The sequence below is a fragment of the Lactuca saligna genome, chromosome 5, assembly GCF_052625555.1.
Source record: "Lactuca saligna cultivar CGN05327 chromosome 5, ASM5262555v1, whole genome shotgun sequence".
Taxonomy (NCBI): Eukaryota; Viridiplantae; Streptophyta; class Magnoliopsida; order Asterales; family Asteraceae; genus Lactuca; species Lactuca saligna.
Genome location: NC_136421.1, coordinates 119,789,675 through 119,807,627, shown reverse-complemented (window position 1 = coordinate 119,807,627; position 17,953 = coordinate 119,789,675). Strand labels below are relative to the sequence as shown.

At 38.9% G+C, this 17,953-nt stretch overlaps 1 protein-coding gene across 1 annotated transcript; it reads right to left on the bottom strand.

Annotated features, from left to right (window-relative positions):
- Positions 1–1,897: 1,897 nt before the first annotated feature.
- LOC145045384 (uncharacterized) lies at positions 1,898–10,389 on the bottom strand. Its single transcript, XM_078993723.1, has 8 exons — positions 10,289–10,389; positions 9,074–10,142; positions 8,863–8,988; positions 8,123–8,220; positions 7,241–7,577; positions 6,910–7,143; positions 6,699–6,799; positions 1,898–2,402 (listed from the first exon to the last, which is right to left on the bottom strand). The coding sequence occupies exons 2-8, from the start codon at positions 10,019–10,021 to the stop codon at positions 1,976–1,978; spliced, it is 2,271 nt and encodes a 756-aa protein (XP_078849849.1). The 5' UTR covers positions 10,022–10,142; positions 10,289–10,389; the 3' UTR covers positions 1,898–1,975.
- Between the last annotated feature and the right edge of the window lie 7,564 nt (positions 10,390–17,953).

The window sequence follows — 17,953 nt, the reverse complement described above, 5'->3', positions numbered from 1 at the left end:
AAAAATATTTTTCATTATTTTGTGTAAAGTATTCATCATGTATTTTAGCTGCAAATATATACTGGCTTCAAATAAGAACATTGGGGAATGGTTTCTAACTCCGAATTCTTTTACTAGTTAAGTGTCCCTAGAAGCATGTTGCAACATGTTTTCCAAAGCCTCTGAGACTCTATGTTCGAGTCATTAACGGATCAATAATACCAATCGTCTCTTTCCAAATAGGCTATTCATTCACATAAGTCATTGAGCTACCTTAATCTTCTCAAATGATTTAAGACTTGACTGTTTGCTCATTCATAATAGCAGAGGTACATCTTCTCTTCAGAACCACCTCAAACAATTCTTCATCATTTTCACTTTCATAAATGTAGCCCTCGAGACTCTCAGCAATTACCATTGAGGTTTATGGTTACAGAACGTATGCTTTATGATCTTCAATTCGTTATTACCATGAATTGAGTGAAACCAAAAATTCGAAACCTATTTTTGAATTAACGGTGAACAAATAATATGTTCTAGATTTTTCACCATGGAATTGATGAGTAACAACCTTCATGGTTTGTACCTTGAAATCTTGATGTTTTTATTTTTGTGAGATCTTTATGAAATGTTCTATATCTAAGACATTTCTTCCCTAAAGGTCCAATTTTATTTTTCTTGAGATTTCCATATTGTCCAGCTACTGAAATAATTCCTAAGCATAGTTGTTTTTATGGCTAAACTGGTCAGACAAATACTTAATCCGAATATTCGAACATATATTGAGTTTCAGAGTTTGGTTTAAGACAAAGCCACCTGTAAACCGAAATGAGTAGAAGCCTTTCACTGTTTCTCAACAAACAGATGATCGTACTTCAATAGGATACCACACAGACACTTATGAGTCTCTCTTGACTCCGAAGGAAGAGATCTTTGCTCAGGATCCATTTGCTTTTATGTCAATTTTGACATCACAGATTCCCATACATTTTGATTTATTTCTTAATCTTTGGCACACTTTTGCACAAAAATGCATGTGATTCTCCAAAAGTCTGATTTCTATTATTCTGAATTTCAAATTAAAAGAACATGTATTGGCAATATATTCCGAATGTACAGAACTAAAACGGTGGATTTTAAGGGATAAGAGTTATTTGGGCGCATGAATTTTTTTCAAACCAGTCCTGACATCACGTTGTCAGCTATGTCGGCTGACATCACGCCTGTCAGTTACGACTTTTTAGGTGCCTTCTCAGAGATATGGGAGCACCAAATTCCAGATTTGTCTCATTAATCCCATCTTATAAAAGGCTAATTGATGCTTGATTACAATTTAACTCTTTCAAAGCTCTCGATCTCTATGGCAAGAAAAACCATTTTCTCTTAAACATTGTTCCTCTTCTCCGTTTGCATCAATGGCTAGCTCTTCTAAAACTTTTTATGTTGATGAGAAAATCGGTTCTACTATGATGTTGTCCATCAAAGGTAATCAAAATCTCATTCTCGATCTCAACTGAATAAAATACTCTAATGATCTCAAGCCGATGGTTGAGTGTCTGAAATACTCTCCAATCGCTCAAGCTTTAGCAATGGCAGAACATGTGCCCCCAGTTTCTCTCTCAGGCATTCTCGTTTGATTTCTTCAATTAAAATGAAGGGTTTATCACATTCGAAATTGATCCCCACAAGACTTCCATCTCATGAGATTTTTCTGTAGATTTCCCCTTAATATATAGTGAGTAAATGATGTTAGCAACAATATATAACAATTAAATGACTTATCTTGTAGTGATTATAGTATACAGAATAAAGTATGGTTGGTTTATGAGATAACCACATTATATTATAAAGATGGTTCTCTTCCATATTCTATTATTTTTGGTTTTCTAGTAGCAGTTTCGTAAATGTAATAACTTACTGAACCTTTAATAAACATCTTTCATTATAATTATTTTATATTGTTAATACAACATGAAGAAGGAAAAAAAAATGCCATTTACAATGACCGAAACTCAATCCCTTGAATGACAAGGCCTCGCATATTGTTAGGTGCCATAAACATAAGACTCTTTTCAATAGTCTTGGTGGCATCTGTTGTCACTTCAAACAATGAAAGTTCCATCCAACCATCCTTCCTCAATTTTGGATAGCCTTTTATTTTGCATGGGTGCGATAAACTCTCATAGTTTTGATCAACCATGGATTGAATAACAGGGGTAGGAGGTGGACGGGCTAAAAAGAATTGACTACGTTTAAAGGGATTCTTACTCTCCATCTTTATGAGATTATCATGCAAGGGAGAGTCTTTGGGTAGTTTGTATATGAGAAGACCTGAATAAGTTACCGGGGACAACAATTCTGACTTGATTCGGAAAAAAACTTCAAAACGTTGTTGGTCAAGAAACTCGGCCACCACTTCAAATCTGTAAATAGTAAGATTAACATGTTATGGAGATGATAGAATTGTAGTATGGCATTTTGGTCATCAAAGCAAGCATCAAATGGTGCAACCATATCAACATGGCAATAATATGTTTATATATTTAGACTGTTTGAGACAACCATGTATGCCTTTAGAAAAATAATTTATAATAGTACAAGTAAAGTACCTAAACACACAATCCAAACAAAGAAGAAATCTATTTTTTTAAGTTGTCGCGTATCATTTAATTGATTTTTTCAACATATCATGTTAATATTGGTTTAAAAGCAAAACATGTTATTTGATTTTACTTTCATATCATATACTTATTACTTAATTGAATTGGTAAATAGAAACCCAAAATTTTGAACTTTCGCATGTGTCTACTCGATCCAGTTTTATATTTACAGTATGGAGATTTTTGTTAAATGCTAGAAGTTAGAAGCTTCAAACACCCCGTGCCGAACATGCTACTTCTTAAAAATATCTACCAAATTAGAAGATACTCATTTAACCAGAGATCCATTTTTGATGTCGCCTCAAATCAGGTTATTTAAACACCATTTCCTCATCTGATCCCCTAAAGTAAACCTTATATTTCTTTTTGCCAACAACTTTAAAAATACACCTACCCACACCATCGTTGTACAGAGCATCAACTACTTCAAGCTAACAGACCAGGATGAGGACGTACGTGGTTGGTTTATTTTTTTTTTGGTATCAACCACTGCTGTCAAAAAATATGCATCTTCATCGTTCCTCAAGGATTCAGCTTTCGAAAGAGTATATTACCTTGGATTGTTCATCCTCTAACGTTGTCACTGATTTCAGCTTTCGAAGAAACAATTTTGGTGAAGGATTCAACCGTAAAATCATCAATTTCTAAAACCTAGTTTTTGTTCGAGAGGTCATACGGTGAGAAAGAGGATGTGTTTGATAGATGTAATAAAATACCTCTGTAGGTTCATTAGGAACAAAAAATCTTTTTGAACAGCCTACTTCATCAAGTATGAAGTAAGAACTGAAGCAGGTGGAAAGGGAGGTGGGGAAGCGAATGATGGGAACATAGCGGTCGAGAAAGGTGAAGCAGGTTAGTGTCATTAGGGGGGGGGGGGGGGGGGGGGGGGAATGGTTGAAAGGGAGAAGTCAGTGGAGCAGTTGGTGAGCCAGAGGGAGAAAAGGTGGCTGAAGGGAGTGTCGATATCACAAACAGCAGGTTGTGAGACGACGGTTGTGGTGGAAGATGAGGATGATGCGGAGGAGCAGGAGGGATCCGGTTGAGGAAGGTCTCATAGTTAGAGAGTTTGTGTTTGTGTTACTGTGTGTGAGAGAAAGTCTATGTTTGTGTTGGGTGAAGCAGGTTAATCATATCCACAATAAACATGATGATTACGAATGTGTTCACCGGGTGACCCCTTGATTTTTTTACAAAGGGATGTTTTAAATGCTAAAAACTTGAATTTGTACCCTTAGAATGCAAAAAAATAACATAAAAGACCATTTAAAACAAAACCTATTAGTTGGTTGGGCTACAATGACAATAACCATATATATTAACATGTATAATGATAGAAAAAACAAATTAAATGACTTTTTGTTAATAAATAAATACAGATATTGACGAGCATGTAATTTATATTTAGATACTTGTATTATACCATATCAAAAAAATTTAAAATACAAAACTTAAATCTTTATAAACTAAAAAAGCAATAATTTTGAAAATCAAGTTAGCAAATAAATATTACTACTTTGTTATAAGACAAAATAATTTCTGCTAATTTTTTGATACCAGTGTTCCTCTTGTTTCTAAAACATCCATGGATGGTCCTAAACAATATGAAATGAGATTTTTCCTCTATTTAATTTCTTACAGAATTTTTTTGACAAAATTGCAAAACTAGTAACTGTAGTTAGCTGAAAATTACCACTTTTGTCAAATAAGCTTTGGACTAGCATCACGAGTCCAAAACTTCGATTTTATTCCGAGTTTGGTCCAAAATATCCTGAAAATATTTAAAATGACGGATTTTCCCTTAGGTGTTTTTTTTTTTTTTTTTTTTTATTTCATTTAATATTTTTCTAATTAAAAAAAGAACAAAAAGAAACCACCCCACCTACTCAACCCTTATCTTTGACACCTTATACACACTTCCCTTTCATCAGTATCACCTTCAACAATTATCGAAGCACTCGCGAGAGATTTGCAACAATCTAGCCAACAAAACAACCACCACCAAAACCCCACCCCTTTTTATATCCTTTTCTTGTCATAAGACTTGCATCATCAATGTCAACACCATCACTCAACAATACAACCACCACCACCGATACCTATAAATGGCACCAATAAATAACACCTCCATCTATAAACAACACCAACATCATAGATCCGACATAAACATCATTTTTCCTTATATCTCTCACTTTCTCTCACACACAGATGTGATGTGGAACGCCACATCTCTCGCAATCTCTCTTACAGATCCAACAATGGTAAGGTGGTCAGACAAATCAGAAGATTGAGGGCAAATTAGGAGATCGAAGGTTCGTCAACTGCACAATACAAGAATACAAAACAGAAGATTGAAAGTTTTTTTTTTTTTTTTTTTTTTTTTTTTGCATAGTATAAGATACGTCGTTGTCTATACCTTCACCATTGCAGATGCCATCGCTATGGTTTCGTATCTGCAAATCCTTATTCTGGTGGCCCTCTCAGACAGTTTAAGCCTCTCTCTCGGATTTGCAAATCCTTACTCTGACGGCCCTTCTCTGGAAAGACAAAGCTAGGGTTTTTTTAACCCACAACGAGATCTAGCCCTAACTCCGATGATTCCGACGTTAGCAGATGGTCATTATAGAAAAGTTCAGAGCAAATTGGACCAAACTCGCAACAAAATGAAAAGTTTGGACTATCCAAACTTGTTTGGACAAAAATGGCAATTTTCGACATACCACAAGGACCATTCTTGTAGTTTTGTCTAAAAATTAAGGAGGAACAATTTGAACAGCTAACTTCCAACTCCTTTGACTAAAAGTGTTGTTAGTGTTCAAGATTTGATAATTGTTATAATTGATAATTCAAAACAAGCATCCTCGGATGGATCAATAAACTATTGCAACCACGGTAACTATTGATCATAGAAAAATAAAGTCACACATTGGCCGGTCTAAAATAACCTAATGTTCAGACTAACGACAAGTCGAAGCTATGATGTGGAACATCTTATTTAAATGCAATTATTTATCCTTGTTAATTCGGTGCAAAAAAGAGCCAAGTCTAAACATGAAAATTCTTTAATTTTTAACCCTATCTAAAATAACAACAACATTATTTCCATGTCAAAACGTACAAGAGCATCCACAATATGAGATGTTTTTTCATGACACAGCTCAACATCCCAAAAACCTTCATACATCTCAACAATAGTTGAGTTTTTTCATGAGCTTACTAATGGGACATATCAAAGGTTGTTTTATAGAATTTTATTGCTTTTTATAACAACTGTCTTTTTTGTTGCTAACGGTGCCTATCAAATTTTTTTGAAAAGCTAATCCTGATGGCTATGAAAAAGCTCACAATAGGAGCAAAGGTTTTTTAAAAGCTCTTGAAAAAGTTTCTATTGTGGATGCTCTTAACATATTAGATTGTTAGAACACATATTCTACACCATTTAAATTTAAATTTAGCCTGAATATATTTTAAATTTCATAAATTCCAAAGTTGAAGTTTTCACACAAGGTGAAACTCTTGGGTAAAGGGTTGATTTGAGACGGAAGAACCTTAAATGTTAAGCTTTGTGTCCCATATCACACTTGGAATAATATATCACACTTGGAATAATAGAAACCAAGGAATCACCTTTATAGATGTGAAGCAAATGGTGCTTAGTTTCATGGGCTTTTTATCAATTCATAAGGTTTTATAATTTTTTAACGGGACACTCTTAATTTTTTCAGTTATATATAAAAGTAAAATATGATGATTGTCGATTTAATATATATATATATATATATATATATATATATATATATATATATATATATATATATATATATATATATAGTTTTATGGCGAAACCAAGATTGGTCGGCTCCTCTTGGTTTAAGGTGAATCCGCCCATGGTGACCATACTTCTACTGTGATCATTTATAGCCATAAGACTCATCCGCATGGCATGTACATTATTCAAATATTGATAACTAACAAGCTTAATAACATATTAACATGTAAATCTTAAAATATCTCATACACCTATTTCTAAACTAATTAATTTATTTAAGAAAGAGAGATTACCTTGTTTCCGGTAAAGACTTCCAAATCCAATCACCCTTCACCAAAATTGCTCTTGCAGATATCATGAGACGTATCTTCATCTTTTTGCTAAAAGAAAGCCACTAGTCATCGAAATCAGATTTGATAAGTATTAAATGAACCTATCATACGCATAATTACTAATTAATTAAAAAAATCAACTATACATTACAATAGCTGTTAAAATACTTACCAAATTGGAAGATTTGTCTTCACCATTGTCGATGAGGAACCCCTTGCGAAGAAGAAAGTAGTGTTCTTTCTTAGTTGTCCACTTTATATAATCTTTTGACAAGTTGATTAAATCTATATAATTGGGCCACATTTTTTGTTCCCAATCTGCATCCGAAGTTGATATTTGTTCCACATCCCCCTTGTTTTTGTCCTCAAGATTTTCGTATAACATACACATCCGTGTTGATTTTAACTTCATATACATTTTTGACAAGCCGAAACTTGAAATTAAGATAGATTCAAGAAATGATGAGTTTATGATACATCGATAATTGATTTTCTCAACTTACATGCTCCATGGGCCGAAACTCAATGCCTTCAATTTTGGATCGTGAAAATGTTATAGAATCTGATAAGAACTCAATTTTAAAATCATGTTCTCTTTGGTAGCTAGTAAACTGGTAAAGTTCAGCCATTAGCCATCCGTCTTTTCTCTGATGAACAGCACCTGACATCAAATAATCTGTCTCCTCTTCCAATTTGTATTTGAAGGGTATATATATCCCATAATTCTTGATCCTAGGCTTAAAGATAAGGTTTATCGTGTATGGGATAGCTGTCGATAAAAACTGAGTTCTCACTTCTACTTTGAAAACAAAACTATGTACACGGAAGATTTTCGAAAACCTGCACTTCACAATCATAGGTGTTTAAACTTACATACTTCATTCACTCGATAGAAAACGGGTAATGTAGCATCTGAAGAAAAAAAATCATTTACTTTTAAAGCTTTCTAAACAATGAATTCTTTGAGATTTCATTAACTATATTTATTGTAATAGAGTAAATTACTGAAATTGTCCCTGTGGTTTGGTCAAAATTGCACATTTGGTCCCTAACTTTTTTTTTGCACTCAGATCGTTCCTGCGGTTTGATTTTGTTGCGTTTTTCGTTCCTGTGGTTTGATTTTGTTACATTTTTCGTCCCTTACATACATAAAGTTAGGGACTAAACATGCAACTTTTACCAAACCATAGGGACGAAAAACGCAACAAAATCAAACCACAAGGACGATCCGAGTGCAAAAAAAAGTTAGGGACCAAACGTGCAATTTTGACCAAACCACAAGGACGATTTCAGTAATTTACTCATTGTAATATAATACTACCCATATAAAGAAGCAAAAAAGTGACAAATAAACATATATTCATTCATAGAGAGAAGCCACTAACCTTGAAATTTCAGCAGTCACTTGAAACACAAATCCTTTCACACATTCTGCTGCAGATATCATTTCATGAACTTTTTTGTTTTTATTTATTGAAAGCCACTGTCATACAAACATAATCAGTTCATCACGTCAATAAATGTTTATTTAACAAAATACAAAGAGGTTAATAACAGAAAAAAGATAACTAAATTAAACCAAAGCTATAAGATAATTAATATTCTATTTTGAGCAATCGATAAAATAGGATAGATATTAACTGGTAAATATAACATTTATATGCAAATGACTTTCTGTGGCAACATTGGTTGACCAAAATAGAAAAAATTAATCAATAAAAGTGACAATTTCCAACTAACCACCCTATTTGTGCAGTTTTGTCTAAATAAAATAGAAGTTGATAGAAAAAACTATAAAGCCTGTGACTTGAATAGAAATTTTCAAAGTTGACTCCTTTTCTCTTGATCAAAAATCTTTAACAAGAATATTAGCAGTGTTGGTTCCTTTTTAATGCAATTTGTAGCAAATGGAAAGTTTCCTTCCACTGCTAAATGAAAATTTTGATTCAGACGACACGTCTTTTCTTGCATTTTACCAAAAAGACTCCTGCTAAATATTACCACGTTTACCAATTACAAGTATGATAAAACTTCAAAATTATTTCGCTAAATGCTCTGCTTTAAAGGAAATTAATCAAAATAAAACCATATATAATACCAAATTACCAATATTAAAGATAATTACCCTTTTGCCCTGATCAACAAGAATCCCTTTCGAGAGAAGCAAGATGAGTTCATCGTGTGATCTGTAGGACAGTGGAGGCACCGCAAGTTTTGAAATCTCAACTAAATTCCTGTTGTAAGCAATATTCTGCAGAAACAATTTGAAGTAATTTTTACCTTAAAAAAAAAAAAAAAAGGATGTTATATTGGAACTTTTTTTATGATATACTTACTTGTTGTTCAAGTGCAACCTCAAGTTCTTTCACAATCTCATCCATCGTTGGTCTTTCTCTACGATCTCCATTTAAACATTGGTTTCCGATTGTTGAAAAAGTTATCAAAGAATCCGGATTTATTTGTTCCTTAAGATCTTTTAGGATAATATCATCTAGTTTTTTTTCATGATAACACCGTTTCCAATCATGCACTAAAATGCCATTAATTTGACCATTACGATGTTTGTAACATAATCTTCCACACAGAACTTCAAACAGTACCACACCAAAGGAATACACGTCAGACTCTTTTGATAAGAAACCTGTCTCTCCATATAACGGATCACAATATCCCTGTGTCCCCACAGGATGGGAGAAGAGATATGATCGCGTTTGATTTGATGGCCAAATCTTTGACAAGCCAAAATCAGAAACTTTAGCATTCCACTGCTCATCCAGAAGGATGTTTGCACTTTTAATGTCTCGATGGAGAACTATTTGTTGTGTTTTCATAGGATCATGAAGATATTTCAGCGAATGTGCAACCCCGATGCATATATGTAGGCGTTGCTCCCATGTAAGACTACTGTCACTTAGATAGTGGTCAAGACTTCCATGCGAGGCGTATTCGTAAACAAGCACTCTCTCGTCACCCTCAATGGAAAAGTGCAGGAGAGAGACAAGATTTTCATGTTTGCAATCCGAAAGCATCAATATCTCCTTCCAAAACTCGATATTTCCTTGCCCCAATCTAGGATCTAAGCGCTTAAAAGCTACCATTGTTGGTCCTGTAAGAAGAGAGAGTTCTCCTTTGTAAACCGGACCAAACCCACCTCGACCGATGAGTTTGGTGGGATTAAAGTTGTCAGTGGCGGATATTATATCTTCCATTTGAATTTTGAGATGATCGAACTCTTCTATGTCAGCATCGGTAAGCGGTGGAACACCATCTCTAGGTAGAGCCATGACCCTCGGTTCTTTAATATCGCAAACACTCACAAGTTTCAGCGCATCCTTAATACTCGTTTTACGGTGATGGAGAATAGTTTCTGCCCCTTTCAGCCACTCGATCCCCCTTGACGATTGGCTTCAAAGTTAGAACAAAACATAACTAGTTAATTACAATAACAGATCAAGTTAATTTTATATTCATGTATAATTATATAACATAACAAACGATGAACTAATTCAGGGTTTTCAAAATTACCAACCAGAAATTACGTTGAAACTTACAAATTTTGATGCTTGGAGGCGGAGAGAATAGGGAGTCGGTGAGGTCGAGAAGAGAATTGGGTAAAAACCACTGTTCTAAAAATCAATACCACCGTTCTATTTGAAACCAAATTTGAAATGACATTTAAACAATATCATAATACTAAACTTCATTATATATATATATATATATATATATATATATATATATATATATATATATATATATATATATATATATATATATATATATATATAGTGTTCTAAAAGGCGCGTCATGGCGTGAGGCGTGGCTCCGCGGTTACGAAAGCTTCATAACGTTGCTGTTAGGCGTGGCGCGTGGCAAGGCGTGATATGGCGCGCCATGGCGCGTTATGGCGTGTTATGGCGCGCGTTTTTTCGTTTGAGACACGATTTTTTGCTCTTCGTTATGTCTTTTCTAATCGGAGATACACGTATTGTGGTTTTCGTTAAAATTTTGTTACTAGTTATTGATCTAACACTTCTAAAAAGTAGTTATATTTAATAAAAATTTATAGTTCTGTGGTAATATAATTTTAAATTAATACGAAATCGCCGCCTTACATCACGCCTTGAAAAACACCATGGCTCGTTAAGTTTGAGGCTTGACCTTGCCGCCACGCCATATCTCACGCCATTTAGAACCTTGTGTGTGTGTATATATATATGGATTTTTTTTATTTTATATCTTATTTAATTTTTTATCTTTTGAGTATAAAGAAATGAAATATGGTATTTTTTTTAACTAGTTTTAAATAAGTATATAAAAAAATAACTTATTAAATAGTTTTAAGTCGTTTTTTGAACGGAAAACATACACGTACATTTTAATAGACGATATTAATAGTAGTTGTTATGACGTTATAATAGTTGTTTTTCTTATATTTAAGATTATTCGTTTAAAAAGAAAAATAAAATTTTTTAAAGCTGAATAAAAAAAAAGTAAAGGATATAAGCGAATGATGTAACCAAAAACACATAAAATAACATTAAATAATTATATTTAATGTTTAATAGTGAGGTTCTATTTTAATTTTTTTACTCGAGAAAATGACAAATAAAAAAATTTTAAAAACATTGTATATTGTGAGAGAACAAGACATAAAAAAATATTAAATCGTATATGATGTCAAAAATATTAAAAGATTTTTAAACTATAAAAACAAATATTGATAAATAAAGGTAACAATAAATAACAATATGATATATATAATTATAATTAATATTAAAAACTAAAAGTAATTTTATAAAAAATCTATACAAATTCAATTAAAATAAAAAAGAAAAATAAAATTGTTATATAATAATAATAATAATAATAATAAATTGTTCAAAGAAAAAAAAGAATAAGAAAAAGAAATAATAAGTTATTCTTTTATAAGAAACAATGACTAAAACCGTAATATTTATAAACAAGACAAAACTGCAAATTTAGTCCTTGTGGTTTACAAAAATCTTTGGATAGGGTCCAAAAAGTTTTTAACTTGCATGAGAGGTCCAATATCAAGGTTTTTCTGTGTTTTTGTGTAACAGCTCAATTTTTCAAATAAAATTTTCATTTAAAATAAAACATCATTATTCGACAAAAGAGTTATTTCCAATTTTATTGTAAAAGTATAAATAATAAATCCTCAAGATCTTCCGCAGTGGCAGTGTGTACGTGTCACGCCGGCGCCTTCCCACGGTCATCGTTAGTACCTGAAAAACATAAACACAACTAGTAAGCATAAATGCTTAGTGAGTTCCCCAGTATACGACTTACCCACATACGCCTTCCGGCCCGGACCTTTCGGTCCACATAACATTGCCTTCCGGCCCGTAACATAACCGCCTTCCGGCCCATAACATATCGCCTTCCGGCCCGTATTACATTGCCTTCCGGCCCATAGTATTTTGCCTTCCGGCCCATATTAGTATAAAACATAACACATGTAACATATTACACATAACACGTAAGTCATACATCATACCGTTCTTTCTATCACATAAAGTCTCGCCTTCCGGCCCGTATAAGCATGCATCACATATAAGCATACATCACATATAAAGCATCTACCTCTCTAGACATGGCATAAATATAACACATACGACCTTCCGGTCACGCAGTCAAATCCTTCCGGGTGAAGTATAGTGAGAAGACTCACCTCGTAGTATGCAAGCTATAAACCCTTTGAGCTACTCGCACTCGATCCACAAATCTGCAGGCTCCCTATAATACCACATACCTTTATTAATGATCTTATCAAACAAGACAACTGACCCTACTACATTACATACAGGTCAACGGTCAACTTGACCGGACTCGTCGAGTGCAAAGGGCAACTCGGCGAGTCTAGACACCCCGACTCCACTCGCCGAGTCTAAAGAACGACTCGACGAGTTCCAGTAGATCTTCAAGCTACTCGCCGAGTCTGAAGAACAACTCGGCGAGTCCTAGTGAATCTTCAAGCTACTCGCCGAGTCTGATCATTAGACTCGGCGAGTCCTCGCCATGCAGTCAATTCGCTGCCTCCTGTATCTCGCATGATTCCGTAGTATATAGATATGGGACTTCCTGTACTTTCACATATACTATTATAGGGATTTAAACACTTGTAACAACACTATAATCTATCAATTCCTTAAATGGGTTTCCTAAACCCTAAATTCGCATACAATGCAAAAGCTACAAATATGATCCGAAGATTACCTGGAAACGTGTTCCCTGTGTCCCCAACCTTCAGAACTCGACCCCTTGAACCTCCTTTGATCACCACCTTGCTTCTCCTTGTCTACAACCTCTTCAAGCTTCCACTAGCCCTCACCCTTGCTCCAGATGCCCACAGACTCCTAAGGTATCTTCAATCGGCCAAAAGACGAGACATGACGGCCCTAAAGGCATTATATACGATTCAGAATCAAAACAGCTAGGGTTTCAGCTGAACAGCGTCGACTCGCCGAGTCCCTATTGGACTCGTCGAGTCCAGTCGCGTATCTATGACCAAGACCATGGTCCTACTCGGCGAGTCATGCACCAACTCGCCGAGTCCCCTCCTAAATGTGCCCCAAAAATAATTTAAAGAAATACCTGAAATTCCGGGCTGTTACAACTCTCCCCCACTAGAACTAGACTTCGCCCTCAAAGTCTCATTCTGCGAATAACTCCGGATGTTGCTCCCGCATTTCTCTTTCCGGCTCCCAAGTCATCTCCGATCCCTTCCGATGTTGCCACTGAACCAACACCAGAGGTATCTCCTTGTTCCGTAGAACCTTGATCTTCCGATCCCTGATAGCTACTGGTCTCTCGGCGTAATTCAGGCTCGCATCCACCTGAATATCCTCTAACGGAACCACTGCCGCTTCATCGGCTATACACTTCCTCAACTGTGATACGTGAAAGGTATTGTGAATCTGACTCAGCTCCGCTGGCAACTCCAACCGATAAGCTACCCGACCTACCTTTGCAATTACCCGGAATGGACCTATGAACCGGGGCCCCAATTTGCCCCTCTTCCTGAACCGAATCACCCCTTTCCAAGGAGAAACCTTTAGGAGAACGAAGTCGCCAACCTGGAATTCGAGCTCGGACCGGCGTCTGTCCGCGTAACTCTTCTGTCGGCTCTGGGCGGTCAATAACCTCTGCCTCACCTGTTGAATCTGTTCGGTCGTCTGAAGTACGATCTCTGTACTGCCCATCACTCTCTGTCCCACTTCTCCCCAGCAAATGGGAGTCCGACACCTCCTACCATACAACAACTCAAAAGGTGGCATACCAATGCTCGAATGATGGCTGTTGTTGTAGGAAAACTCAGCCAACGGCAGATGCGCATCCCAGCTACCCCCGAAGTCTAACACACACGCTCTAAGCATGTCTTCCAATGTCTGAATCGTCCGCTCGCTCTGACCGTCGGTCTGGGGATGGTATGCGGTACTAAAATGCAGTTTAGTACCCAGTTCCTCATGGAATTTCTTCCAGAACCTGGAAGTGAAACGTACATCGCGGTCCGAAACAATCGAGGTCGGCACTCCATGCCGAGATACTATCTCTCTCACGTATAACTCTGCCAACTTCTCTGCTGATGAACTTTCGCTAATGGCAAGGAAGTGTGCACTCTTTGTCAGCCTATCCACAATCACCCAAATCGCATCGACTCCCCTGGCAGTTCTCGGCAATTTGGTGATGAAATCCATCGTGATCTGTTCCCACTTCCACTCAGGAATCTCCAAGGGCTGCAACTTACCATGCGGTCTCTGGTGTTCGGCCTTAACCCTACGGCAGGTCAAACACCTCTCAATGAACCAAGCGACGTCTCTCTTCATGCAAGGCCACCAATACTCCTTTCTCAAATCCAAATACATCTTCGTAGCACCGGGATGGATCGAGAATTTCGATCTGTGAGCCTCCTCCATCAACGTAACACGCGTACCGCCCACGAATGGTACCCAAATCCGACCTTGAAACGTTAGAAGTCCCCGTCCATCCATAACGAACTCTGAAATCAACCCGACGACCCGCTCCTTTTTCTGCATCCCAGATTTCACAACCTCGGCCTGTGCCCCACGAATAGCATCTAATACCGGAGTCATCACCGTTAATCTCAAACATACGTCCCGCAATGTAGTGCTCTCCGCCCTACGACTCAATGCATCGGCTACCACATTAGCCTTGCCTGGGTGGTATAGGATCTCACAGTCATAGTCCTTAACCACGTCTAACCATCTCCTCTGACGCATATTTAGGTTGGGTTGATCCATCAAATACTTCAAACTCTTATGGTCCGTGTATATGGTACAACGAACCCCGTACAGGTAGTGACGCCAAATTTTGAGGGCGAACACTACTGCCCCCAACTCTAAGTCATGCGTGGGATATCTCGCTTCGTGAGGCTTCAGCTGCCTCGATGCATAGGCTATCACATGGCCCCTCTGCATCAACACTGCACCCAGTCCTGAAATCGATGCGTCGCAATATACGACAAAGTCCTCCATCCCTTCCGGGAGAGCTAATACTGGGGCTTCGCACAGTCTCTGACGAAGTGTCTCGAGGGAAGTCTGCTGCTCGGGTCCCCATGAAAATGTAACACCCTTCCGGGTCAATCTGGTGAGCGGCACCGCGATCTTGGAGAAGTCCCTAATGAACCTCCGATAATACCCCGCCAACCCAAGGAAACTCCTGATCTCAGAAGGTGACTTCGGTGCCTCCCAACTCATCACCGCTTTCACCTTGGCCGGATCGACCAATATCCCTGCCTGATTTACAACGTGCCCCAGAAATTGAACCTCCCGTAACCAGAAGTCACATTTGGAGAATTTTGCATATAGCTTCTTCGACCTCAGTACCTCAAGGACCTCCCTCAAATGTCCCTCATGCTGCTCTCTAGACCGCGAATACACCAGAATGTCGTCGATAAATACAATCACAGACCGATCCAGCATCGGCCTGCATACCCTGTTCATGAGATCCATGAACACTGCTGGGGCATTGGTGAGCCCAAAAGGCATCACCACGAACTCGTAATGCCCATACCGCGTCCTAAATGCTGTCTTCTGGACGTCCTCATCCCGCACTCTTACCTGATGGTACCCTGATCTCAAATCAATCTTGGAGAACCAAGATGCCCCTTGCAACTGATCGAATAGATCATCGATCCTCGGTAACGGGTAACGGTTCTTGACCGTCACCTTTTTCAGCTCCCGGTAATCGATACACATCCGGTGTGAACCATCCTTCTTCTTGACGAACAGAATCGGTGCTCCCCACGGCGAGCTACTCGGCCGAATAAATCCCTTCCCCAACAACTCTTGAAGTTACGAGGACAACTCTTGCATCTCTGGAGGTGCAAGACGATAAGTCACCTTCGCAATAGGCGCAGCCCCTGGAATTAGATCGATACTAAACTCCACTTGCCTTGCAGGAGGTACTCCCGGCAAATCCTCGGGAAAAACATCTGGAAACTCGCGCACCACTGGGACCTCCTTCAGTGTCTTTGGCCTCTCGGAAATCTCCCGCGTATCCATCACATATGCCACAAAACCGTTACATCCCCGCTGTAGGCATTGCCTCGCCCTAGCGGCCGAACAAAAGGCTGATCCCGAACGGGTACCCTCGCCGTATACCGTAAGAACTCCCCCACTAGGGTCTCGTATAGTCACCAGCTGACGCTCGCAGTCGATGACCGCGCTGAATCGGCTCAACCAGTCCATGCCTACGATGACACAGACATCCCCCATCGCAATAGGAATTAGATCAATCGGGAACGCGACCCCGAAGATCTCTAGCACACATCCCCGAAGAACCTCCGTAGCACAAACCACCCTCTCAGCCGCAATAGAAACGCTCAAAGGCCGACTTAACGGCTCACGACTAATGCCGATGTGCTGACTAAAAGCTAATGATACAAACGATCTACTCGCACCCGAATCAAATAACACTAGAGCAGGCATAGAGTTCACAAGGAAAGTACCTACACATGCATTAACATAAGCATAGCATTTCGACCTTTAAGTAAATACGTGAATGATAACATACCTGCCACAACATCGGGCACAGCGCGGACCTCCTCCGCAGTCAGCTGAAAGGCTCTCCCGCGAGCCCTCGGGGTCTCGACCTTCGCCGGTCGGGTCTCAGTACTCCTGGTGGTAGGTGTAGCTCCCTGACGAAGCTGCGGACACTCGGCCTTCCGATGGCCTGTCTGGTTACAGTGAAAGCAAACCATAAACCCCTTAGGGCAATCCCTGGCAATATGTCCCTCCTTGCCACACTTGTAGCAACCACCAGCTCGACACACCCCCTCGTGACTCCTGCCGCACTTCGCGCAAGTGCGACCCTTCGGACCTCCCATCCTCGAATCAGCGAACTTAGTCCGCTTGGCTGCCGGCTGAGACTGAGCCGGCCATCGATCCACCAGCCGAGACTCAGCCTCCTCCCTCGCCTGAGTCTCCAACTCGATCTCGCGCTTCCTGGCGTTCGCCTGAAGCTCAGTGAAAGTACGATAGGTGGAGTTTGACACAAACTCCCGGATCTCCCTCTTCAAAACGCCCAAATACCGACTCATCCGCGACTGCTCTGTAGATACCAGCTCAGGGCAGAACATTGCCCTCTCATGAAACTTCTGCGTGATCACTGCCACGGAATCAGTACCCTGCTTAAGGATCAAGAACTCCTGAATCAATCGCTCCCTCTCCACCGGGGGAACGTACTCGTCCCTGAACATCTCCGTAAACCTCTCCCATGTCACCGCTGAAATCTCTGCCTGAGTGAAGTTCGCCGTCACGAACTTCCACCACTCCTTCGCTCCCAGACGGAGCTGGTTCAAGGCGAACCGTACCCTCAAGTGCTCCGGGCATGAGCAAGTATAGAAGCACCCCTCGATGTCGGCGATCCACCTCATAGCCGCAATCGGATCCTGCGTCCCATCAAATTCAGGGGGTTTCGTGTTGCTGAATTCCCTGAATAGTAATGAATCACCCCCTTGCGGTCTAGCAGCAGCCACAGCTGCGGTAGCGGCAGCAACTGAAGCTTCAGTAAGTGCGGCGTACCGCTCCTCAAACTCCTCCATCAGCGTGGTCTTAATAGACCCAAACATCTCCGGGATCTCAGCCCGGACCGCCGCAGCCACCTCTTCCTGAATAATCTGACGAATCTCCTCGTCACTCGCACCACTCGAACTCGCCCCATTACGTGTG